The sequence below is a fragment of the Mesoplodon mirus genome, assembly GCF_964341445.2.
Source record: "Mesoplodon mirus genome assembly, chromosome: 7".
Classification (NCBI taxonomy): domain Eukaryota; kingdom Metazoa; phylum Chordata; class Mammalia; order Artiodactyla; family Ziphiidae; genus Mesoplodon; species Mesoplodon mirus.
The window spans coordinates 59954698-59981584 of NC_138983.1; the positions used below are offsets into that span (position 1 = coordinate 59954698).

The 26887-nt window shown below is 38.8% G+C and overlaps 1 protein-coding gene across 3 annotated transcripts; it reads left to right on the plus strand.

Moving 5' to 3' along the window:
• Positions 1–1278: 1278 nt before the first annotated feature.
• On the plus strand, positions 1279–26887 carry ZNF215 (zinc finger protein 215). 3 transcript variants are annotated; one of them, XM_082629251.1, is made up of 6 exons: positions 1279–1488; positions 4926–5487; positions 12054–12142; positions 13505–13637; positions 13940–14035; positions 24978–26887. In XM_082629251.1, exons 2-6 carry the CDS (start codon positions 5088–5090, stop codon positions 25847–25849), a joined length of 1590 nt encoding a protein of 529 aa, XP_082485377.1. In that variant the 5' UTR covers positions 1279–1488; positions 4926–5087; the 3' UTR covers positions 25850–26887. The 3 variants fall into 3 exon arrangements, with proteins under 3 accessions (XP_082485377.1, XP_082485376.1, XP_082485378.1); XM_082629250.1 differs by having other exon boundaries at positions 1279–1454; XM_082629252.1 differs by lacking the exon at positions 4926–5487 and having other exon boundaries at positions 1279–1454.

The window sequence follows — 26887 nt, forward strand, 5'->3', positions numbered from 1 at the left end:
CTAGGCCTCTGTGGACCTTTGAAGACACATGGTCAGAAACCTCATACCTATAAGGTATGAGAGGAAGGCTGGTCATTCTGCTTCATACTTGGCACCCTTTCCATTTCCCTGAAATCTTAATTAGCTAAAGACTATGTTTGAGCCTGTTTACTGGCAATACTCACAAGTTAAAGTTTTTATTTTGCCTAGATATTAACTGACTTTTATAAAGGTCAACCCCATCACAAACAATTCATGGCACACACCATACTCCTAATCTTGGAAAATATCATTCCACAATTCTGGCACATCTTACTAATGACCCTCTAAATTTTGAAGCGTTGAGCGAGTAGCAGTGGGACAAGTACGAAGTGATCTGAGCTTGGAGCTCAGCTTCGCTATCTTTTAGTTTCCATAAATTTGGGGATGATAATCTCTTCCTTATAGTGTTGTGGTGATGAGTGAGATGACAGTTATAATTTGCTTATGATAGTAATGAGTACAGAAGAGGTTAGTTAAAACAAACAAAAATCTGGTTCCTATCGTGTTTGATCTAGATTTAAAGGCTCCTTCCTGGGAGACAGTCCCTGATTTACTAGTTTGAGTTCTTCCTCTGGGGCTCAGTCCTAGACTCCTCCTCCTCCTACTGTTTTCTCTCCTTCTCTCTGCAGTCTCATTCTCCCCCCCCCACCCCACCCATAGTATGGAGTACCATCTACCCGTTACTGACACACATTTTACAAGTCTGGCCCCATACACATCTAAGCTCTCACTTACGTCCAATTTGACAATGCTTCTTGGATGCCACAAAGTATCTCATATGTAACAAGCCAAAACTGGACTCATGATCTTTTGCAAGATTTTCTACCGCGATGCAAAATTGAATAAATGAGTGAATGAGTGAATCAGCAAGTCAGTAAAAACCATGTTAAACCATGTTATATACAATACCATATCTTTTCAAAATTACTTCACTGTTTTTTGATTCCAAGAAAATGGGGGAGGAGGGTGTGGGTGGAGGTGAGAAGGTAAAAAAATTTTGGCCAGTTCTCCTAGATGGGGATGGAGGAAGCCACAGAAGTTTGACAAGGCCTTTTCCCACCTACCCTAAACGTGGCCCTCGGTTCCTGGCCCTAGGGTTGGACTCAAGTCGATGAAGTGGGCGGGGCCTGGGAAAGGGGCGGGACGGGCAGAAGCCCCACCCCGTCTACTTTATAAACTTGGGCCGCGGGGGCTTCTGGGGGCTTCCACGGATGGTGCGCGTGCGCGGGAGTGCGTCGGCCTGCGTCTTGGTATTTAGTAGATACTGAGCCGGCGCTGGCGTGTAAGGGACAGGTGTGGCCCGCGCTGCTTAGTTGTGGCGTGATTACTAACGCAAGCTCCCTCTCTGGGCTGGGAGGGCGACTTCTGCGGCTCCTCTGAACTGGCTTCTGGGTGTGACTGAACCCAGCCCTGGCTGGGAGCGGTGTTTGCAGGTATCACGCGGGTCAGCGGGCGGTGAGGACTCGGGTGAGTGGAATTGGGAATCCTGCTTGAGGGCGTCCACGCGGTCTCCTCGGCTTGTTCGCTGTTACCTGGATTCCAACTCTGTGCCCTGCAGTCTCTGCGGGAGAAGCTGGAGGAGGGCGCGAGCTGACAGAGATGGAGGCGTGGGCTGTGGTAGGAAGTTAGTGCGTGAGAGAGGAGAGGTAAAGAGGGCTGGGGTGGGAAACAGGACGGTTAGGTTCCAGATCCAGGTCTACTGTCTCCTCTTCCATTCTGTGATGGGGGCAGTCTCCAGGCGTTTAATCTGGTAAATATATCTTGCTCAGCTGGTTTTGGAATGCCTGATATGGATTCCCGATCCAGTGTGACTGGATCAATCGACTGGAAAAGAAAATGGAGAAAAGTTCATTCCAACTTGCCGTGCTGTCCCACTCATTCCTGGCCACTCACTAAAACCTCTTTATTTCAGATGCTCATTTGCACACTGCTTTATGCTACTTTTTACAAGCTAATCTCGGAAAGCGAAAGATTCTCCTTACCTCAGGCTACTGCTCTGCCTATGACCTATTTGATTAAAACAACCCTTTTTCACAGATACTACCTTTTCCCCATAATTAGTGCCTGTTCAAGTTCCTTGACGCTGTAAAATCCTATGAACTTGTGTCAGCTGGTTATTTGATCTAACTCTCCAGATTCCTGCCACCTGCGCCTTACTGAGCCCTTCCTTCCATTGGTATTGGCTCAGCGTCTTCAATCTTCATTCTGAGTCCTACCATCATCCTTAAAGGTGTCTGTTTAGTACTTTAGAGTTTAAACTTTAACAGTTCTTGACTTTGTTTATTCCACTGGTGGTCACTTACAGACCACTTAAGCTATTCTCAGTCACAGTCATACCTTGGACCATTTATCATCCAGACTCTTCCTCCTTCGAAATCTTAAGTGCTAGCATATCGTCCTGAACATCTCTAACCTGTCCTCCTAGCTCTATAATTATTTATACTGAGTAATTTATTAATTTTAACCTATAAACTCCTAATATATTTTGTTGCTTTTTCTCACTTTGAGTTGAACGTTTAATTCATCTCATTCTTGTTTAATTATATATATAAGGCTTTGCTATTGCCTAACAGCAGAACTTGAGCTGTTAGATTTTGAAGTGCAGTGTTTTTAGTGTTTTTAATTTGAGTTGTTGTCTAGAAGCAAAAGTTAAATTTCAAAGTAGTTGAGATTTTTTTCTATTTCTACTTGATGTTAAGATCTAGTTTTCATTCTGGTAATAAATGTGGTTTGTACTGCTTTTATTTACTTTATTGAGTTTTTTGGTAGCTTAATAAATAGCAGCTTTTGTAAGCATTCTCATAAGTGCTTGAATAGAAACTACATTCTTTCTGGTTTTATATATCAGGCTAAGCATGTTATTTGTGTCCTCTATACTATCAATTTTAGCTTACTTGTTAAGGACTGAGAAAGTTGCCTTAGTCTCCCATTTCTGTGGTGTTATTGTTGCTTGCATCTCTTGTTTTCTGAGGGTTTTGCTATAAATATATTTCATTGTGTTATTTGATACACTTAGTAGCAGTCATATTTCATTATGAGTTGTACCTTTAATCATTTAAAGTTTCCTCTTTGTCTCATTTTATTCATTTGTGCTTTTAATTCAATATACATCTTAATTCAGTATATCTCTGCATATTATTGTTGTTTACATTTGTTTTTTTTCTATCATCCCTTTAAGCTTTGGAGTTCTTTTGTTTTGGATGTCCCTTAATTTTTTACATAGTTGAGTTTAAATTTTTACCCAGTGCATTTATTGTTACAATGGATATTCTTGTTGTTAAATCTGCTTTTTTTTTTAATGCTTACTTGGTTTTTTGTTTTGTTTTTAATATGTGATCTGTGAACTTTTTTTTCTTCTTTCTCCCTGTATGTTAATTCTGAAAGTATCTGGGCCCATAGTTCATTGTTCTGCTGGAACTCAGTGAGTGATACCTCTTAAGCACTTCGGAACTTTCTTTTTTTTTTTGGTAATGAACGTGTACTTTCCTTAAGCTTTGGAAAAGGTTTGTGTTGGGTCTCAGAATGTTCCTTCAGTTGTTCCACTTTGCCCCGTGTCCCCATGTAATGGGGATACTAATGAGTATATAGATGGCGTCAATACATTTCTACAAGACAGAAAGTGAAAATATGGTTTACAGAAGCAGTGTAGAAAAGGTCACAACTTAGAATATGCTAGGAGGTGACCACAGTGGAGGTGGAAACCCATCTGCCTATGAGAATCTTAAGCTGTTTCAACAGAGTATGGCAGTGAGAGTTAAATAGAACATAGGAATCGAGTGAAGGGTTACACGTGAAACATCTATTCCAGTCATCTCCCCAGCCTCCCAGCCCTCTTCCCACCTACACAGAGAAGCAGTTTAGCTCCAGTGCCTTCCTCCCACAAAAAGTTCTTCCCTAAATAAATTGAATAAACCATCTGAGGAGAACGAAGGCTTTTAGGTTAGGTGTTGACATTTCATAGTAAAACCTTTTCACTCTGTTGTGTGGGGAGTCCACAACTTGACAGGCTGCTCCTCCACTCACCCTAAATCAAAGTCTGCCAATGTGTGTGTCTCACTGATATTCACATGGCTCTTTGTAAGTCTCCCATTCAGGGTAGACACCCATTAGGAAACCAATCTACTGACACAGAAGAAGTAGAAATTCATATGATGATCTGGAATAATCAACCAAACACTTGATGCTTAAATATGAGCAGAAAACTAGGGAATACCAGATGTCTAAAAACCAAGATAAATAGAAACCCTGACCACAGAATCAAAGGGAATTTAGGAAACAGAAAACTCAAATTAGAATCTTCAGAGAAATTTGAAACGATATTGTAACTGTATAAGCACAGTGCTATGGAAAAAGAACCACTGGCCTAGAGGCTTATAATAAAAATGACTCCTGAATGGTAAATTTCATCTGGACTGGGAGAACTGTAAATCAGATAGAAAGCTGGATCTGAACTTCCCTGAATGTAGTGACTCATAATCTGGCACGCTCTTTGGGGAACCCTGAGAGCTGCACTCGTAGAGTTGTTAGATATCAGCTCCTGTAGAAGGCTTTTCAGTCAAGATGCTTTCTGCCCAACCTACATGGTCCATATCTCCTTGCACTTGAGCTATACTCTGTGAGAACTGCCACTGAAGAAAAATTCCAGTTACTCACTCGTCTGTTAGCAAGCTTTGTTTTCTGTCCAATAGCCTTCTTAGTAACCTAAGTGCCAAATATGACCTGTGGTAGTCCTGCAATGTTTAAATGTTCTGTTGAGCCTAAGACCTCCGTGATTGATGGGCATGGCAGACTGGCTCATAGTGAATCCTAACAAATTAAAACTTTTGATTGTTATAGTCTGGGAATGCACTTTTTGACCTATCCGTGTGCATTATCTGTAGGTCATATTTATGTCTTTTTTTCAGTCTCTTGGGTGCCTGAATATTGGCTCTGCATCTGAAGCTCCTGAAACTTTTCTCACTGCATATATATGTATATAGTACACAAGTGCTTAGCCCAAGCACGAGAATTATTGGAATCCTCTGATAAGACAAATTTGAACTGCAGCGGGAGCTCTGTGTAGGAAGATGCAGCCTTTGAACAAGTTGACGGCTTTCTCAAAACCTCAGAACCTGGCTCCTCATGAACAAAGTGACGTCCTGAGAGCAGATGTGTCTTGGCAGCTGGAATCCATCCCAGTCGTGGAGACAGATGACTGTGAAGCCTCTCGTCTAAAGTTCAGACATTTCCGGTATTTGGAAGTGTCTGGGCCTCATGAAGCCCTGAGCCAACTCTGGGAGCTCTGTCTTCGGTGGCTGAGACCAGAAATTCATACAAAGAAGCAGATCCTAGAGCTATTGGTACTGGAACAATTCCTGACAATTCTCCCTGAGGAAGTCAGGACTTGGGTGAATTTACAACATCCAAAGAACAGCAAAGAAGTGGTGAGCCTGATAGAGGATGTGATTGATATGCTTAAGGATGAAGGTGAGAATATAGAAAATTGGAGGTAGAATAGTTGACCCTTCCCATATGAAGAAAAATTATCTTTAAAAAAATTTTTTATGGATGCATAGTTGATGTACAGTATTTATGTGTTACAGGTATATAACATAGTGATTCATAATTTTTAAAGGTTATTCTCCATTTATAGTCATAAAATATTGGCTGTATTCCCTGTGTTGTACCATATATCCTTATAGCTTATTTTATACATAATATTTTATACCTCTTAATCCTCTATCTCTTCCCTCTTCCCACTGGTAACCACTAGTTTGTTCTCCTATATCTGTGAATCTGTTTCTTTTTTGTTACATTCACTAGTTCTATTTTTTTGATTCCACATGTAAGTGATATCATAGAGTATTTGTCTTCCTCTATCTGACTTATTTCACTTAGCATAGGAACTTTTTCTGAAGCTAGAAGGTGTCAAGGGCCAGATCCTGAAGAACCTTACTATATTAGGAAGGCTGAACTGAGATCTCACAGATTGAGTAGGGGAGTAAAATAATTTGATTTACCTTTCAAAAATACTGTGTTGCCTTCAGTGTAGAGCAGGGATCAGCAAACTATGACCACAGGCCAAATATTTTTGGAAATAAAGTTTTACTGGAACACAGCCACACCCCATTCATTTACATTTTGTCTACAGCTGCTTTCATACTATGACTACACTTGATTAGTTATAGCAGAGACTGTATTGCCTGCAAAGCCTAAATAAAATATTTACAATCTGGATCTTTACAGAAAAAGTTTATCAACTTCTGCAGTAAAGGATAGCCCTGAGAGCTCTGAATATAGGAAAACCAATTAGGAAGTATTGTAGTAGATCAAGTGTTAGAGAATGAGGAAGCATTTGGGGAAACAGAGGAGTTTGAACCTAAAGGGTTATACATATTAGGTGTGAATGGGATAAATGTTCTGGCTTGCATGAATGGAGCGTAAGTAACAGTTTTTGTTGGAGAGGAGATTGATATATTAATTATGTGGCATGTTGAATTTGAGGTCTTTGTGGGACAACCACAGTGAATAATCTAATATATAGTTAAAAATATGGCTTTAGTGTTCAGAAGTATAGCAATTTCTGTTGCTGCTGTAACACATTACCATAAACTTTGTTGCTTAAAACAATATGAATGTATAGTCCTACAGGTTTGTAGATCAGTGGGTCTCTCTGGGCTAAAATCAAGAAAGAAAAATATGGAAACTTATAGGTATGAATGGAAGTAGGAAAACTACAAATCCTTAGGAAGAACCAGTATTTAAGAGCTGGCATAGATCTAACTACCAATTATAGAAAATAGAGAATAGAGGAACATGTTAAACTATACCATGGGAATGCCATTACTAAAATCCAATCTGTGGGAAACTGCAAGACAATCCAGCTTCTAAAACAAAATAATTGTAAGGGAGTAGGGAGGGTCTATGGAAGAGGGATTTAGAGATTAAAAGAAACATAAAAGATGTGTAATTGATCATGTGAATGTGTGGACCTTATAAGACATGAGGCAATTGACTGGATATTTGACTAGGCATTATTGATTAGAGAGAGTGATGATACTGGTATTGGGATTATATTTAGTCCTTAGCCAAAAAGGAAATAAAATGAAGTACTGAGCAAAATAAGAAAACTCAGGGAAGCAAGCTAGAAAGGAGTAATCTAGAAAGCAAGGAACCAGGAAAGATTGGTATCTTGAGCTAAGAAAAAAATCTTCAAGAAGGGAGTGTTCAACAACGTTGCAACAAAAAGGTCCTGTTAAGATGAGTATTGAAAATAATTTATTGAAATTGTTGATTAGATCAGTGGTCCAACATGGGTCTCCCTGGGCTAAAATCAAGACATCAGCAGGAATTCATTTCTTTCCGGGCCTCATGCTCCCTTTCCCCCATCTTCAAAGCTGGCAGTGGTGAGCCAAGTCCTTTTCACACTGCCATCTCTCTGACACTCCATTCTGTTGTCATGGTGTGTGCTGGCATACATGCACATGCTCACACTCACTCTTTCACTCTCTCTGTCTCACTGACCACAGCTGGGAAAAGTTCTCCACTTTTCAAGATTAATGTAATTTGAGACCACCCAGATAATCCAGGATGATTTTTTTTTTAATTTTTATTTTTTTGGCTGTGTCGGGTCTTTGTTGCTGCACGTGGGCTTTCTGTAGTTGCAGCGAGCAGGGGCTACTCTTCGTTGCAGTGCTCGGGCTTCTCATTGTGGTGGCTTCTCTTGTTGTGGAGCACAGACTCTAGGTGTGTGGGCTGCGGTAGTTGCAGCACGTGGGCTGAGTAGTTGTGGCTTGCGGGCCCTAGAGTGCATGGGCTTCAGTAGTTGTTGCGCGCGGGCTTAGGTGCTCCGCGGCATGTGGGATATTCCCAGACCAGGGATCAAACCCGTGTCCCATGCATTGACATGTGGATTCTTAACCACTGCACCACCAGGGAAGTCCCCAGGATGATTTCTTCATCTCAAGGATCTTTAACTTTAATATTGCTGAGTCCCTTTTTTTTTTGGCCGTGTCATGAGGCTTGCGGGGTCTTAGTTCCCTGACCAGAGATTGAACCCCGGCCCTGGCAATGAAAATGCTGAGTTCTAACCACTGGACCTCCAGGGAATTCCCTTGCTGAGTCCCTTTTGCCATGTATCCACGGATTAGGGCATGGACATTTCAGGGGGCTATTCTGCCTATCACATGGTCAAAAAAATATGAAGTATGAGGTGGGAATGTGATAATCATTATAGACTATTCTTGAGAAGTTTGGGAAGAAACTGAGAGGTTTCAGGGTAATACAGGACCGAGAAAGGCTTTTGTTTTCTTTTAACGTGCCATGGATCCCTGAAGAACCCACTTAAAGGGTTTGCCCATATTTTACCTACCTTAGACCTCTCAGGGCTGAAGTGGCTACCTGGCTAGCATTTGTCAGAAACATTTAATGAAAAATGTATTAGCCACTGCTACCTGGGACAGCAAATAAACAGTTGGGACAAACATAGACTAAACAAAAAGATGGGAGGAAAGGTGCTTTAGAGAGTAAGGGATTTGAAAGCTCCTACATATTCTTAGAGATCTAGAAGGCTGGGTACATGTTCAGAAAGACCTGAGAATTCCCTGATTCTCACCTCTGGCTGGTCTTCAGGCTCTGCTCGAGCAAGAAATGAAGACTAAGGCAGGGGTGAAAACTGTCTGGCTAAGTATTGAAGGCATTTCCTGATGCAGACAGCCCATCTGCAAAGGCTAGGAAATGATTTTTGTTTTTCTGGTTTCAAGCATTTAAGGAAATCTCTGGAATTGCTAGCTAACCACTAAGTTAAGGAAACAGACTTAAGTGGGCACACACAACAAAGAATATAGACTTTATAAATTCAAAAAAAGGTTGAAAACATCAACAACATTGATAAAAGTTTAGCTACAATGACCAAGCAAAAAAGAGAGAAGACCAAAATAAGGAATAAAGGTAGGGATATTACTACTGACCTTGCATAAATCAAAAAGATTATAAGAGAATACTGTGAAAACTTAGATGAAATAGAAAAACTCCCAAACTACCAAAATTGACTCAACTCATCTGTAACAACTAAAGAGACTGAATCAGTAATTTAAAAAATTGCAACAAAGTAAACCCAAGGACAACATGGCTTCACTGGTGAATTCTACCAAACATTAAAACAATAATTAACACCAAACTTTCTCAGACTCTTCTAAAGAATAGAAAAGGCAAGAATACTTCCTAACCTATTCTGTGTTGGGAGTTTTAATATGATGCCAAAGCCAGAGAGAGACATCACAAGAAAAGAAAACTAGTGAACCAAACCCAGCAGCATATTCAGAGGATTATACACCATGATCATGTGGGATTTATCCCAGAAATACAAGGATGGTTCAAATGTGAAAATCAACATTATACACCATACCAATACAATGAAGGGGAAAATCACATGATCATCCCAATTGATGCAGAAAAAGCATTTGACAAATTTGTATATGAATGTTCATAGCATTATTCATAATAACCAAAAAAATGGAAGCAATCCAAAAGTTCATCAACTGATGAATGGATAAACAAATTGATATTCATACAGTGGAGTATTATTCAGCCATTAAGAGGAACAAAGAACTAACACATGCTACAACATGGATGAACCTTCAAAATATGCTAATTTAAAGAAGTCAGACAAAAAAGGTCACATACCATATGACTGAATTTACATGGAATGCCCAGAATAGGCAAATCCAAAGAGACAGCATGGAGGGAAGGGGGATGGTAGGTGACTCCTTAATGGGTATGGGGTTACTTTTGGGGGTAATGAATATGTTCTGGAATTAGATAGTGGTGACGGTTGCACAACACTGTGAATGTACTAAAAACCATGAATTGTGTACTTTAGAATGGTTAATATGGTGAATTTTTTGTTATGTGAATTTTACCTCAATTTTTTAAAAAGGTAAGGTAAAAGAGATTACTGGATCAAGCTAAGATTGGATGTTAGATGTAAAGGATCAGTGTTCAAGGAATTTGAAGTCTGAAAAGAGTAAATCTGCAAGTGATTTACCATAAAATCCAAGCTGTGTAGAAAAGAAAGTGACTTCACAAGAGGGATGATAGACTGGGAGAAAATTAAAGAAGCAATGTACTATGGTGGAACCTTGATGAAAGGATAGGAAAGTTGAAAGGATAGGAAAATATAGTTAGGGATTGATTCTTTCAAGTTTGTTCTCAGAGTAGAACAATCTGAAGTATATAAGGACCCCAGTATGAAAAAGGAAGTAGCTTGATTGCTGATGGTTGTTAGAAATAAGGTTGTCAAGGGTCTTCAGCCTGGGTTGTTGAAAAGATTATGATTTGGTGCGGAAAGCAACAATTTTAGCTAAGTAAAGTTTTTACTGACCTAGTACAATTACTTATTTAATGTCTGTCGTTCACGTCAGACTATAGGCTCCCTGAGGGCAGGCATTTGTGTGCCTCACACATGGGAGGTACTCAGTAAATACGGGCTGAATAAATGAATTTGCAATAGCTTAGTGTATTACAACATCAAGAAGGCCCTAGCTAAATGACATGAACCACTATGAAAAAATTTTTGTGTGAGCGTAGGAAAATCTTTATGAGGAAATGGGAATGGAGAAGTATGAATATATCAAAACAACTACCAAGACCATAGTATTGGAGGATGAGAAGAGGTGGCTTTGATGGTGGCCAAGATCCATTTTAGATTAGAAGGGAGAAAGAATATTTTATAAAGAGCTAGGGAATGTATAGGAATTTTTCTTTGAATGGCATGAGAGTTTCAGAGAACACAACTGTAAAAGTTCAGGAAGGAAGTCAGCAGGAAAGAAGAGTTATGGGAAGGAAACAATACTCAGAGCAATAAAAAAGGGATGGCTGATTGAAGGCTTTTGCATCTTTTCAAGATATCTCGCATATTTCCAAAAATAACAAGAATAAGAAACAATGTGATATTCTACTATGTATAAAATAGATAATTAATAAGAACCTACTGTATAGCACAGGGAACTCTACTCAGTGGTGACTTAAATGGGAAGGAAATCCAAAAAAGAGGGGATATATGTATATGTATAGCTGATTCACTTTGCTGTACAGCAGAAACTAACACAACATTGTAAAGTAACTATACTCCAATAAAAATTAATTTAAAAAATAAAAAAATAAATCATATAAAAAAAAGAACGTGGTATTGACTGTCCTAGGGGTTATGGGACTGAGCAAACTGAGGTTTCACAAAGTGTTATAGGCCTGAATAAAGTTAACAGACTATAATCTTGTGGCAGTATTCAAATGGCATGTTGCTGAGAAATTTGGATATTTTTTTCAAATCCTGCCTCTATTTATAAAGCGTAAATATTTCCTGCATTGTTTCTATTTTTTCTTATTTCACCCTGAATCATTGAAAACTTCTTCACAGACCAGTATTGGCCCATAGTCTGGCATTTGAGGATTAGTGGTGTAATTAATGAATCTTGGAGAAACATTAGGAAGTAGCCCTTGGGTGTACGTCTCACCAAAGGGCTGGAGAAGAGAATTGGTTGCTGCTCAGATTTTTATGTCCTGGAAGAGTCAGTAGTCCGAGGTGACCAGACTGCCTAAGTCTGTGTATAGTATACACAGAGCGACTTAGAGGAAAAGAATCCTTGAGTAGATTAATCCCCAATGTCTTTGAGAAAGTGATTGGTTGGGTAAAATATTCTTAGCTCCCAGTAGAATTACAGCCTGTGGTGGCTAAGCCTTAGTTAGGATTTAGTTTTGACAAGATTAAAGTTTTCTTTTTGGATCTGCTATAACCACAGATGAGGCATCAAAATATTATTTTGGCCTTCTCTCTGATCAAGTAGTTCTTGACCCCTGGTAGAATATGCAAGTCACTTTTAGAGCTTTTTAAAAATATAAGATCTGGGCCCCACTCCTGGAGATTCTGGTTGCTGGTAGAGCCTGACATTATTAAATTTCAAACTTCTGAAGTAGCATGTTAAATGTACTATAATTATTAAGAGTTTCTCCAAGGAAAAACTTGTCTCCCTAATGTTTTCCTTCATCTTCCTCAGGTATAACCTGCAAGGATTCTGCCCTACTCCAGAAGGGGAGCATCAGGAAAGAAAAAATGGAAGCTGACTCACTAACAGGCAAACCCCAGGTAAATTAGGATTCCACTCTATTGTAATGTTCTGCTTTTTCTTTTTAGGTCTGTGAACTTTTGCCAAACATAGTTCCATCTAAGAACATGACTATTTTAGTTGATGATACGCTGGACATTGGACCTATTTTAGTTGATGATACACTTTTTGGAAAATATTTAATTTTTGTGTATTCTCTGTGCATCTATACCCTTGAGATTGTAGATGATAATTGAAGGTATAGACATAGGGCCTACCCAGGGAATGTTAGAATTAAAAGTGAAGGAAGCCAAGGGCAGAATCCTGAGCAATGAGCAGAAGAAACCTCAAAGGATACTGAAATGAAAGGACCAAAGTGGTAGAGGAAAACCAGGAAAATATGATGTCACTGTGAAAGCAAGGAATGACCATATTTCAAGGAGAAATCCTTTAAAAGTTCAGAAAAGTGCAGCCTGAGTAGTGTCTCTTCTCTTAACATCATGGAGATACAAGCATGCATGGGAATAGAAGCCAGGTTGCAGAGGGTTGAGGAAAGAGGAAAAGTGAGGAAATAGGCAAAACACATGTAGACAACTTATTCACAAAGACTGGCTCTGAGGTAGAGGAAGGACTTGTGTGTTTCAGTGTGATTGAAGGTAACTATAAGGACAAGGCTGAGAATGCTGGACAGAAAAGTGCAACAGCTGATGGGATGAAGGCCCTTATAACCAGTATTTATGCAGTGCCTAACATTTCTAAGGGCTGGGAATATGACAGTAAATGAAACAAAATGCCTGCCTTTGTGGAGATTACATACTACTAGAAGTAGACAAACACAAGCAAATAAGATAATTGCAAATGGTAATAATTATTAGGGAGAAAATAAAGAAGCAGACTGATTAGGAAGATGGCTACTTTATTGGGTAATCAGGAAAGGCCTATCTGACAAAGTGACATTGGGCTCTGAGACCTGAAGGATAAGGCATTAGGCGACAGCATTTCTCAGTTAGAGATCCTCCCTGTTCTGCTAGGAGAGCCTACATTTTCATTATAAATTTCCCTCAAATCTGCCTTAAACTCTTCCTGTTCTGAACTCTTTCTGTGTAAATTATTTGTACTCTATAGTAATTTTTTGTTCCACTTATTCCAGCTGGTTTTTCTCCTCAGTTAAAATGTAAGCTAATCTAGAGTTAGGACAGCCCTTCATTTTCCTTTCGCAGCCCTCAAAGAGTACCAAGTTGATAGGCCCCTAAGATAACTTGATTTTTATCACTTAGAACTCCAAACATTGTCCTATCAATTTTTTTTGTATATTGTTGCCACCTACCCTGTTCTTTCCAAATTCATTTCTCCTCTAGTAATATTTTTGAGACCTTTGATTAAAAAGGAACTTAATGTTTTAGGAACCAGTGACATTCAAAGATGTGGTTGTGGAATTCAGCGAGGAAGAGTGGGGGCAACTGGACCCTGCTGTAAAGAACCTGTACAGGGATGTGATGCTGGAGAACTATAGGAACCTGAATTCATTGCATAAAGGTGGCATCTGCGTATTTACCTAATCTGCCCTTTAGTAATCTCTTCATCTACTGTTAAAAACTACTGTTGAAGTGGTTGAGAGCATTTGGGTTTCAGTTTAGGTTTCCTAATAACTTCTGGGCACAACAGCAGATTTTCTTGCTGTGTGTGATTGAAAGTCTTTTCTGATGTAGAGCTAGAAATACACAGGTCCACTGGCCTTATCTTTTAGCAGCTCTTAGACTACTACTTTGGGATGGGATTCTCTTCCCTATAAAAATGTCTGAAATGTGTTTGTTTGTTTTCCTTTTCCCCATGTACAGAGCATCTACTTTCCAAAGCAGTTGAGACCTCCAGGTTGGAGAGTAAGGAAAAAAGTTGGATAATGGAGCAAGAAATTCTAAGAACAACTGTTTTTGGTAAGCAACAGGTAGATCTGAGGCATTTGTAAGAAGCTTCTGTTCATTAAATACACAGATAATGTACAACCCAGGGTTTGAGTTGTTGGTTGGGAGGTGACAGCAAACCAGCTAAACTTTGAAGAAGAAAAGTCATTGCTTTTTGTTCACAGATTCCTTTTCTTATATGGACAGGCAAAAAAGTGGTGTGGGTTAGGAACACAGACTCTTTTATTTTTTTTTTAATTGAAGTATAGTTGGTTTACAATGTTGTGTTAGTTTCTGGTGTACAGCAAAGTGATTCAGTTATGCATATATATATATATATGCGTGTGTGTGTCTGTATATATTCTTTTTCATATTCTTTTCCATTATGGCTTATTATAAGATACTGAATATAAGGGGCCTCCCTGGTGGCACAGTGGTTGAGAGTCCGCCTGCCGATGCAGGGGATGCGGGTTCGTGCCCCGGTCTGGGAGGATCCCATATGCCGCGGAGCGGCTGGGCCCGTGAGCCATGGCCGCTGAGCCTGTGCGTCCGGAGCCTGTGCTCCGCAACGGGAGAGGCCACAACAGTGAGAGGCCCGCGTACAGCAAAAAAAAAAAAAAAAAAAAAAAAAAAAAAAGATACTGAATATGGCTGCCTGTGCTATACAGTAGGCCCTTGTTAGTTAACCATTCTATATATAATAGTTTGCATTTGCTAATCCCAAACTCCCAATCCATCCCTCCCCTCCCCCTTCCCCCTTGGCAACAACAAGTCTGTTCTCTATGTCTGTGAGTCTGTTTCTGTTTCGTAGATAAGTTCATTTGTGTCATATTTTAGATTCCACATATAAGTGATACTATATGATATTTGTCTTTTTTTTTCTGATTTACTTAGTGTGATAATCTCTAGGTCCATTCATGTTGCTGCAACTGGCATTGTTTCATTCTTTTTAGAGCTGAGTAATATTCCATTGTATATATGTACCACATCTTTACCATTCATCCGTCAATGGACATTTAGGTTGTTTCCATGTCTTGGCTATTGTAAATAGTGCTGCCATGAACATTGGGGTGCATGTATCTTTTCGAATTATAGTTTTGTGTGGATATATGCCCAGGAGTGGGATTGCTGGATCATATGGCAACTCTATTTTTAGTTTTTTAAGGAACCTCCAAACTGTTCTCCATAGTGGCTGCACCAGTTTACATTCCCACCAACAGTGTAGGAGGAGGAACACAGATTCTTAACACAGGCAGAGTTGCCTGGGGCAGCCTCCCTGCTAAGTTTCCTCTTCTGTAATGTAACAGTGTTCACCTCCACATTACTGTGAGGATTGAATGAGTTGATATGTGTAGCACACTTAGAACAGCGTCTGGCATGTGGTGTTATATAAGCAAATGTTAGCCAACCTAACATTAAATCGTATTCTCTCTTTTAAAGAAAAGGAACTGCTTTATACTAGGGTGACTTCAGTAATCTTCCATTTTTCCTTCTTTTACTGTAGACCTCCTTAACTTGTGCCTTCCTACGTTCATCGTAATCTCTTTATTCTTATTAACATTTTGTTTGTGAGAGATTAGAAATTGTTGTGTGCTTAATATAAATTTTAGTAAAGTATGAAGAGGAATATAACTCACCCTGTTACCTCACTACCCAGAGCTATGCAGTATTAACATCGTGGTTTGTTTTCTTAAGCCATTTTCTTTGTGATGATGTGTGCCTATGGCTTGTAAATATTTTTCTCCAAAACTGGGATCATCGAGAATGTGTCATTATGTATTCTGCTTTTCTCACCTCATGTGATATCATGAACAAATACCCATTTAATTAGTCTATGAAAATGTGTTTTCTAATTCGCATATGACAGCCCCTCACATACATGTATAATAATTAACCATTCCCCACCCCAGCTGTTGGACATTTAGTTTGTTGCCAGGTTTTCAGGCATATATGATTCCTTTCACAGGATTCCTTCTTAGAAGAGAAACTTCATCATCAAAGGGTCTTGTTACATTAGCTTATACTGTCTACAGAAGAACTCTGTTGTCTACTTCCAACTCATACTCACTAATAATGAGAGTGTTACTATTACTTTAGTTATTATATCTCTATTATCACCCGAGCAAACACTGGGTATTATTTACCTGAAATCTTTATTAATTTGTTAGGCAATTGACTCCATTTCTTCTTTCATAAGGTAAATCCTCTCCCTGATTATCTTTTTGACCCCATTTCTCCCTGCCTTTTTTAACTTATATTTTCACTATTTCTGCCTCATTCTCCCATTAGCTTTTTAACATTTTCAGGTCATTATTAATTTTTTAACTTTCTCTCTCAACCCTACACCCTCTTCCAATACTCTGTTTCTCACCTCTTTTTTTTTGTGTGTGTGTGTGTGTGTGTGTGTGTGGTACACGGGCCTCTCACTGTTGTGGCCTCTCCCGTTGTGGAGCACAGGCTCCGGACACGCAGGCTCAGTGGCCATGGCTCACGGCCCCAGCTGCTCCGCGGCATGTGGGATCTTCCCGGACCAGGGCACAAACCCATGTCCCCTGCATCGGCAGGTGGACTCTCAACCACTGCGCCACCAAGGAAGCCCTGTTTCTCACCTCTTTATAGCCAGACTTCTCTGGGTGTTTTATACTTGCTTTTCTCTTTTCCTCACCTTTTATTCCTCAACCCATTCCTGTTGAGCTCTTACCCGAAATACTAATCTTAAACAGTTCTTGTTCAAGTCACTCATGACTTTATTGGAGCGAGCTTCAGGGGACACTTTTTAATTCCTTATCTCATTTGACTTCTCAACAGCAAGTGACACTGTTAACTGCTGCTCGTTCTGAAAACACTCCTAGGTTCCTGTAATACTCCTGAGTTTCTTCTTCTCTTTCTGGCTAGTCTGTCTCTGTCTACTGCAGACCTGTCCTTCTCTACCTATCTAATACATTTCAGTTTTTCAACATTTGATCTCATCCTGTCTTCTCTTTTGACTCTGTATTTTCTTCCATCTACAACTGCAGCTTCAATTATCACACATTTATAGTAGCTTACAAGTTCATATCCCCAGCTCAGGCTTCAGCTCTGAACTAAAATTTATATACACATGACATTTCTCTTGGATGTCTCAAAGATGCCTTAAATTTTATAAAACCCAAGTGATTTTTTTCCTTTCCAGTATTCTACCATTGTTCCCTAGCTGGATGAGCTGCCATCCATCCAGTTATACAAGTATAGTTCAAGTATTATCCTTGACAGCCTCTTCTCCTTCACCTCTCTAATACTTGTTTTTTATCCTAAATATCTCTTAAATGTCTCTACTTCTCTATCTGCAATGCCACTACTGTAGTCCATGTCCTGTCATCTCTCACCTGAACTATCACCATAGCCTCTTGTCTTTTTTTTGTTTTGTTTTGTTATTTTTATTTATTTTATTTTTTTATTTTTTTTATTTTTTTGGTACACAGGCCTCTCACTGTTGTGGCCTCTTCTGTTGCGGAACACAGGCTCTGGATGCGCAGGCTCAGCGGCCATGGCTCACGGGCCCAACCGCTCGGCAGCAGGTGGGATCCTCCCAGACCGGGGCACGAACCCATGTCCCCTGCATCGGCAGGCGGACTCTCAACCACTGCGCCACCAGGGAAGCCCAGCCTCTTGTCTTAATACAAGATCTTGGCTTCCCTCTTAGCTCTGTCTCCCCTCCACAACTCCAGTGTTTGAACCACACTGCAGTCGTGGAGATCATGGTTTATCATGTACTTGCTGAAACCTCTGTACTGAATTCAGTTTTGCTTACTTCACAACACACTTGTCCCTACCTACTTCTCCAACTTCATCTCACAGTACATCCTTTTTGCACTCAAACCACACTGATGTACTCTCAGTCAGCCAGCATCAAATATGTATTAGCATCTACTGTGCCCTGTGCACTCTGATAGGTGTTGGGGTTCAGCAGAGAAAAAACACTTCCATAGGGAACATATTTCTGTTGTCCCTTGAGTGTGGCTTGCCCTCTCCCATCACAGGACCTCTGTGCATGTTGTTTCTTTACTTAATGCTCTTCCTCCTATCTTTGCCTAGTTGACTCCTATTCCTTCACATCTCAGATAGGTCCATATCTCCTCAGGGAAGCCTTTCTTAACTAGGTTTTTTCTATTATGTACTCCCATAGCACCATATTCTTTTCCTCTTACCACTTATCACAAATATACTCTACATGTGTCTCTGTGAGTCTTTGTCTCACCCTAGGCTTTGTGTTCCTTGAGGGAAGGCAACATGTCTCTTTCTGCCTACATTTATATCTGTGCCTTTTGCACATATGTAGGAACCAAAGAAACAGATAGATAGATGGATATATACTGGATTATGAGAAAAGTAAAAATTATTTGTTTTGGTCACCTGTGATTCAGTAAATGGTTCTTTTATGTCCGTTATCAAGATTTTAGAGTTTTTTAATTAGTATATTACAAGCTTATGTTAAATTCTTACTATTGACCATATTTGTGGCAAATGAGATGTGTCTGAAGACATTTTTAAAAATTATTTTATTCATGGAGCCTGCCATATTTTTTATGTTATCATGTATCTCCCCCATTGTTTTATATCTGTTAATTTTATACATAAGAATTTTTCCATTCCAAAACTAAGGAACATTTTTTCATTTTATTCTGACTCCATCTACTTCATTATTTAAATATAATATACCTTAATCAATCTGGAATTTACTTCAGTAAATGTCATTTATTTTACCAGTTAATGGATTTTGGTGGATTAATGATGGCCACAAAATCTTTGTCACTCCCTCCATTGAAGTGTAGATGTTGTTTTCCCTCCCCTTGACTCTGAGCTGGCACTAGATTCTTTGATCAATAAAATGTAGCAGAAGTGACACTGTGCCAGTTCCAGGTCTAGCCTGTAATAGGACTTGCAGCTTCCGCTTCTTTTTCCTGGAATTCAGCAGCCACTAGTTCTAGTACCCTGATATCACTATGCTTATGAGAAGCCCAACTTGGCCACATGGAACATGTATAGACACACACACAAATACACACATGCATCATGTATTTTTTTTTAAGATTTCCACATTTTTTTAAATTGAAGTACAGTTGATTTACAATGTCATGTTAGTTTCAGGTGTACAGCAAAGTGATTCCATATATATATATATGGAATATATATATATATGTATATATATATATATTCTTTTTCAGATTCTTTTCCCTTAATGGTTATTATAAAATACTGAGTGCAGTTCCCTGTGCTATACAGTAGGTCCTTGTTGGTTATCTATTTTATATATAGTAGTGTGTATATATTAATCTCAAACTCCTAATTTATCCCTCCCCCCTTCCCCTTTGGTAACCATAAGTTTGTTTTCTATGTCAGCAGGTCTATTTCTATTTTGTATTTAAGTTCATTTGTATCATTTTTTTTTAGATTCCACATATGGGTGACATCATGATATTTGTCCTTTTCTTTCTGACTCATTTCATTTAGTATGATAATCTCTAGTCCATCCATGTTGCTACAAATGGCATTATTTCATTCTTTTTTATAGCTGAGTAATATTCCATTGTATATATGTACCACATCTTTTTTATCCATTCCTCTGTTGATGGACACTTAGGTTGCTTCCACATCTTGGCTATTGTAAATAGTGCTGCAGTGAACATTGAGGTGCATGTATCTTTTTGAATTATGGTTTTGTGTGGATATATGCCCAGGAGTGGGATTGCAGGATCATATGGTAGTTCTATTTTTAGTTTTTTAAAGAAACCTCCATAGTGGCTGTACCAATTTACATTCCCACCAACAATGTAGGATGGTTCCTTTTTCTCCACACCCTCTCCAGCATTTATTATTTGTAGAATTTTTGATGATGGCCATTCTAACCAGTGTTAAGGTGACACCTCACTGTAGTATTGATTTGCATTTCTCTAAAAATTAGGGATGTTGAGCATCTTTTCATGTGCCTTTTGGGCATCTGTATGTCTTTTTTGGAGAAATGTCTACTTAGATCTTCTGTCCATTTTTTGATTGGGTTGTTTGTTTTTTTGATATTGAGATATATGAGCTGTCTATATATTTTGAAAATTAATCCCTTATCAGTTGCATCATTTGCAAATATTTTTTCCCATTCTGTAGGTTGTCTTTTTGTTTTGTTTATGGTTTCCTTTGCTGTGTAAAAGCTTTTAAGTTTAATTAGGTCCCATTTATTATTTTCATTACTCTAGGAGATGGATCCAAAAAGATATTGCTGCATTTTATGTCAGAGTGTTCTGCCTATGTTTTTATCGGAGTTTTATAGTATCTGGTTTTACACTTAGGTTTTTAATCCATTTTGAGTTTATTTTTGTATATGGGGTTAGAGAATGTTCTAATTTCATTCTTTTACATGTAACCTGTCCATTTTTCCTGGCACCACTTATTGAAGAGACTATCTTTTCTCCATTGTATATTCTTGCCTCCTTTATGGTAGATTAATTGACTGTAGGTGCATGGGTTTATTTCTGGGCTTTCTATCCTGTTTCACTGATCTGTATTTGTTTTTGTGCCAGTACCATACTGTTGTGATCACTGTAGCTTTGTAGTATAGTTTGAAGTCAGGGAGCCTGGTTCCTCCAGCTCCATTTTTCTTTCTCAAGATTGCTTCAGCTATTCTCAAGATTGTCTTTTACGTTTCCATAGGAATTAAAAAAATTTTTGTTCTACTGTGAAAAATGCCATTTTCACAGTATGTATATAGTAGTGTGTATATATTAATCTCAAACTCCTAATTTATCCCTTTCCCCTTCTCCTTTGGTAACCATAAGTTTGTTTGTATAATGCCAATTATACAAAATGTAATTTGATAGAGATTGCATTGAATCTGTAGATTGCCTTAGGTAGTATAGTCATTTTGGCAATATTCTTCCAATCTAAGAACATGGTATATCCTTCCATCTGTGTGTGTCATCTTTGATTTCTTTCATCATCATCTTATAGTTTTCAGAGTACAGGTTTTTTGCCTCCTTAGGTAGGTTTACTCTTAGGTATTTTATTCTTTTTGATGTTATGGTAAATGGGATTGTTTCCTTAATTTCTCTTTCTGATCTTTTGTTGTTAGTGTATAGAAATGCAACAGATTTCTATGTATTAATTTTGTATCCTGCAACTCTACTGAATTCATTGATGAGCTCTAGTAGTTTTCTGGTAGCGTCTTTAGGATTTTCTACACACGTGTGTGTGTGTGTGTATATATATATATATATATTTTTTTTTTTTTTTTTTTTTTTTTTTGCGGTACGCAGGCCTCTCACTGTTGTGGCCTCTCCCGTTGCAGAGCACAGGCTCCGGATGCGCAGGCTCAGCAGCCATGGCTCACGGGCCCAGCCGCTCCACGGCATATGGGATCTTCCCGGACTAGGTCACGAAGCCGTGTCCCCTGCATCGGCAGGTGGACTCTCAACCACTGCGCCACCAGGGAAGCCCCACACATGTATATTTTTAAGGCTCACCAAATGTTTTAGATCTAGAATAAGAATCAGTGATCCAAGTTTACTAGAGACAGTATAAGGTAAATTTGGATAGAGAATATAAAGCCAGATTTTGAAGAGTTTAACTAACTAGGTGATTTGAGAAGTTGGGGGAAATTGTTAGGCCAAAGAAAGGCAGAGGTGGTTTGGCATGGGCTGGTCTCCAGGAGAGAAGTAGGCAGAGACCCAGAATTAGGATTATAGGCTAAGGTTTAAAGTGTTTATTTTGTTTTAGGTTAGAGACAGGAACAAAGTTTTATAGATAAAGCACAGTTTATGAGTTCGGAATTAGTGGTCAGGAATAAGCCAGTGATTTGAAATCTATTAGAGCAAAAAGAGAACAGATCATTGGTTAATATTATGTGTAAAGATAAACAATGGTATTAACACTAAAATCAACAGATTCTTAGGCCTATTACCATAATTATTTCATATTTACCTGAAGGTTTTAACTAATGAAAGAAAAATAAATGAAACAAATGAGAAAATTAATAGAAAAGAGAAAAAGCTATTTGTGTATGATAACTTTCTACTTAGAAAATCCAAGAGACTCAGTATCAAAATGATTATATCTGTTTAGAATTTCGTTAAGGTGGCCAGATATAAAATAAAAATTTGAGCAGCTTTTCTACATATTAGAACCAAGTGACTTGAAAATACATGAGAGTGATTTTAAAAATAGAAGTAAGGAAGTTGCATGAAAAATGAGTTGTACAAATATGAGGAGAACATAGATTTACTTAGGGAAATACAACTAGGAATTTTGCTATTTAATAAATACTAGAACAAAATTACGGTTTTGGTCATCTATTATTTCTAACAAATTACCCTAAAACTTAGTGACTTAAAACAATTATTTTATTAATTCTCACAATTTCATGAGTTGACTTAGGAATTCTTACATTCCATATGTTGTTCACTGAGGTTGCAGTGTTCTGGGAGCTTGACTGGGATGGAATGGCCAAGATGACCATTCCAACTATGATCACATAGATGGAAGTTGATGCTAGCTGTCACTGGGAACTTAGCTAGTCCTGTGGACCACAACACCTATACATGGCCTCTACTGAGGCAGGGACTTCTTATAGCATGGCAACAAGGTTCTGAGAGGGAACATCCTGAGAGGAATTGAAAACTGTGGGTCTTTTAAAGACTAGGCCCAGGGACTTCCCTGGTGGTGCAGTGGTTAAGAATACACCTGCCAATGCAAGGGACACAGGTTCGATCCCTGATCTGGGAAGATCCCACATGCCGTGGAGCAACTAAGCCCTGCGCTTTAGAGCCCGCGAGCCACAACGACTGAGCCCATGCACAACAACTACTGAAGCCCACGTGCCTAGAGCCCATGCTCTGCAACAAGAGAAGCCACCTCAACGAGAAGCCCATGCACCACAATGAAGAGTAGCCCCCACTCACTGCAACTAGAAAAAGCACAGTGACAAAGACCCAACGCAGCCAAAAATAAATTAATTAATCAAAAAAATATTTAAAAAAAAATAAAGTCTAGGCCCAGAAATAGCCTAGTATCACTTCTATCACACTGTGTTGGCCAAGCAGTCGCAGGATCAGCCCAGATTCCAGGGGAAGAAAAATAGACTCCACTTCTCTATGAGGAGAGTATCAGAGAAAGTGCCATAATTCTGATCTGCTATAGTCTGTCCTCTGGCCACAAATTAACTTTATTTTTCTCCCTTGTTAATTACATTTACTGTCTCCTAAGATGTCATTTCATTATGGCATCAATCTTGAAGTCCAGGAACTCATCCTCTAAATTAAGTCCAGGTTTGGAAGAGGTTCCTCTCTCTCTGAAAACCTGTAAGTTAAAGGGACAAGTTATCTGCCCCCACACATCCAATATACACTGGTGAGATAGAGACAGGAAAGCTACAATCGATATTTCCATTATATTCCTAGGCTTCATCCTAGGAGATTCTGATTTAATTGTCTAGTTTCCAGTGTGGGTATTTTACAGACAAATAATGATTTCTCGTAGAGATTAGACTAAAGAAGGCTGAATTGATATATACTTGACAGAGCTGGATGTATCAGTGAGAGCTGCTTTGAGGTAAAAGTCATTTCATAAAGTAAAGTAATAGTACCTAAGAACAGATTAGATATGAGAGATAAAGAGCAATGGTTATCAAGTTCTCTTCATGAACTCTAGTGTAAATGTTAGAAGGCCAGTGACTCACTGAACGAAAATGAGGACATTGAGGGAAGTTCTTTCCACATGGAAGATGATAGTCTCTCATTTGTTGAGTTTTGGAAGAGAGTAGGGATGGTCAAGTAGAGGTGTTCTAGTGACTGTGTGAAACTGCAAAGCTGAAGGTCTTGCTTGGCTACCAATAAAGTATAGAAGATAAAATAGTTAGATATATCTGATGTTATGTGGAAAAGGAGAAAGAAGGGAAGTCAGTTAAATTTAATTTTTTTAAATGCTAGAATATATAGTATACTGGGTATATTTATATAGAAACTAAGTGAAAAAGGAATTTGAGAAGGAAACTGGAACTTTATCAAATGAAATAGAGAAACTGAAGGCAGGTGAAAACAGAAGAACCCAACCTGAATCAGAATAGGTAAAGTTTTGAGTTCTAGGAAACACATAGAAGTGTCTGAGCACTGTTAGAATCAGGAGTGATTATTTTGAGCCCAGGATAAGACTGGTTTCCCTGCTATCATATATTACAGTTCTTTCTGCCTCTGTTAAATGCAGGGAATAATTGCTCTGTATGGAAAATAGGGGCACTGTGATTGCAAGTTTGCTTTTAGCTGTTAAGCTATGGGGCCTATAAATTTAGACATGATCCTGAAGAAATGATTAAATTGGTATTTTTGAAGGGCTATTATGTGGAACACCTTGGGGTAAAAGAGACAGGATGCTAGAGAAAGGATGATTAGGTATAACTTTCACAGCCTAGTTATGAACCAGTGATGGCTTGAACTGTGATATGCCATGCCATCCCAGTTCATATGCTGATATTTTACCTAAGTTCTGTGTATTCTCCTTAGTATTCTTTTTTTTTTTTTTTTTTTCTTTTTGCGGTATGCGGGCCTCTCACTGTTGTGGCCTCTCCCGTTGCGGAGCACAGGCTCCGGATGCGCAGGCCCAGCGGCCATGGCTCACGGGCCCAGCCGCTCCGCGGCATATGGGATCCTCCCAGACCGGGGCACGAACCCGTATCCCCTGCATCGGCAGGCGGACTCTCAACCACTGCGCCACCAGGGAGGCCCTCTCCTTAGTATTCTTGAATAGCTCTCATACTTTATGATCTCCTGATCCTTTAAAAAATATTTTTATCCCATTTATTTCTTCTGTAATCCTTGTTTTCTAACCTTGCCTAACATTTCCATTCTGTATTTAAAGACCCATAAAATATGCATATACCCTTATATGGCTTAGCATCCCTTTCCTAATTAAGCAGTTTCCCTTCTTCTAGTTCATGGAATTTTTAATTTATTTTTAGACAGAGAGATAATTTCAGAAAATCAGGATTTAGTTTCAAAGCAGAGAATTTCTGGAGGAGAATCATCCCATGCAGTGATTATGACAAGACTGACTGAAAGTGGACATCCTCCTTTAGATGCCTGGAAAAGTGATGATTGGTTATATAAGAACCAGGAACACTGGGACATAAATTGGCCACAAGAAGCTTTCGTTCATAATGCAGTCTACACTGAGGAGGGAGACTTTGAATATAGTGAAAATAAGGAAAGTTTTGATGTTAAGTCAGTTAACTCAACTTTTGACACACAACAGGGAGTTCCAATGAGAAAGGGTTCCCCAAAGTGTGATCAGCTTAAAACTAACTTCGAATTTAATTTAGACTCAGTAGGTAAGCAACATTCAGAATATAACGGATGTGGGAATGCCTTGAACTTGAATACAGATACTCAGCACCCAAAAAGTCATGCCACAGTCAATTCCTATGAATGTTATCAATGTGGGAAGGCCTTCAGCCGCAGTTCGTCTCTTGTTCGACATCAGATCATTCACACAGGAGAGAAACCCTATAAATGCAATGAATGTGGAAGATTCTTCAACCGACGTACAAACCTTACTAAGCATCAAAAAATTCACACTGAAGCAAAGGCCTCCGAAGGCAATAAATATGTAAAACTGCTCAGTCAGCCTGAAGACAGTAATAAAAATCCAAGACTCTGTTCTGCAAATAATCCTTATGAATGTGTTAACTGTGGAAAATCCTTCACCCGGAGCTCCTCACTTATTCGACATCAAGTGATTCATACAGGAGAGAAACCATTCAAATGTAAGGAATGTGAGAAAACCTTCAACAGGAGTTCAAACCTGATTAAACACCAAAAACTTCATACTTGAGAGAAGTCCTATGACAGGAAGAATGTGGGATTATCTTCAGTCAGAACTCATTCAAAGTCCATGAATTTATTCTGGAAGGAATCCTGTGAATATAGTAAATGAAAGAAAATTTTTGTCGGAGATTATTCTTTAATTGATATGACTGAATTAATATGGAGATAAATCTGTTATTGGATAGAAATCTAAGGGAGCTTTTCCAGGCTTCAAATAAGGGTTCAGAGTTAAACATATCAACATGATAGTGTTTGTCATTATTCCGATATCCATTACCATCATCTTTCCCTAGTTCATAAATGGAACCTATGGAATACTTATATTCACCTGATCTATTGATGAAGTAGATATTAGGGAGGAGCCAAGCAATACCCTTGGAGTTGACATCTAATAAAACTCAAACTTTCAGTCCTTATAAGAAGGCCACAAGAAACCAGGAACTCACAAGAATATATCCATAGAAGGACACTTCTAAGGACTGACTCTGAATTAATGGCGAAGACCACAGTGACAGCCAATTACTTCACACCTAGTAATATCCTTAGGTGTCCTGGTGTGGAGTGGGGACTGGAATTGGAAGAGGGTTTTCAACTGCAATGGTGGGTGGATGTGTTGTTAATCTACATGTATTCTCAATATCTGCATTTGTTGAAGTACTGTTTGGGATCTAGGCTTGAGAGACATCCATAGCCTTGGGCTGTCATTTATCCCAAACATTAAAAGGTGAACAGAGTGTCCTAATACTCTGTGTACCAGAACTGCCTCTTTTTTCTGTAAGCTACATCAGGATCCCAAAGGGTTCTTGAGACAAGATGTTTATCTTAATTTGCCCCCAAAGATTCATACTGGAGACATTCCCAATGAATGTTGATGGTGACTTTTGTCAGAGTTCATACATTATCCAAAAGCAGAAAACATATTCTGGAGTGAACCCCTATGATGAGTTAATAAATGTGAAAAATTATTCTATGTTCATTTGTTCATTCCTTACATGACAAGCTGTTAAATTAAGACAAAACCCTACACAAGTATTGATAATTTATA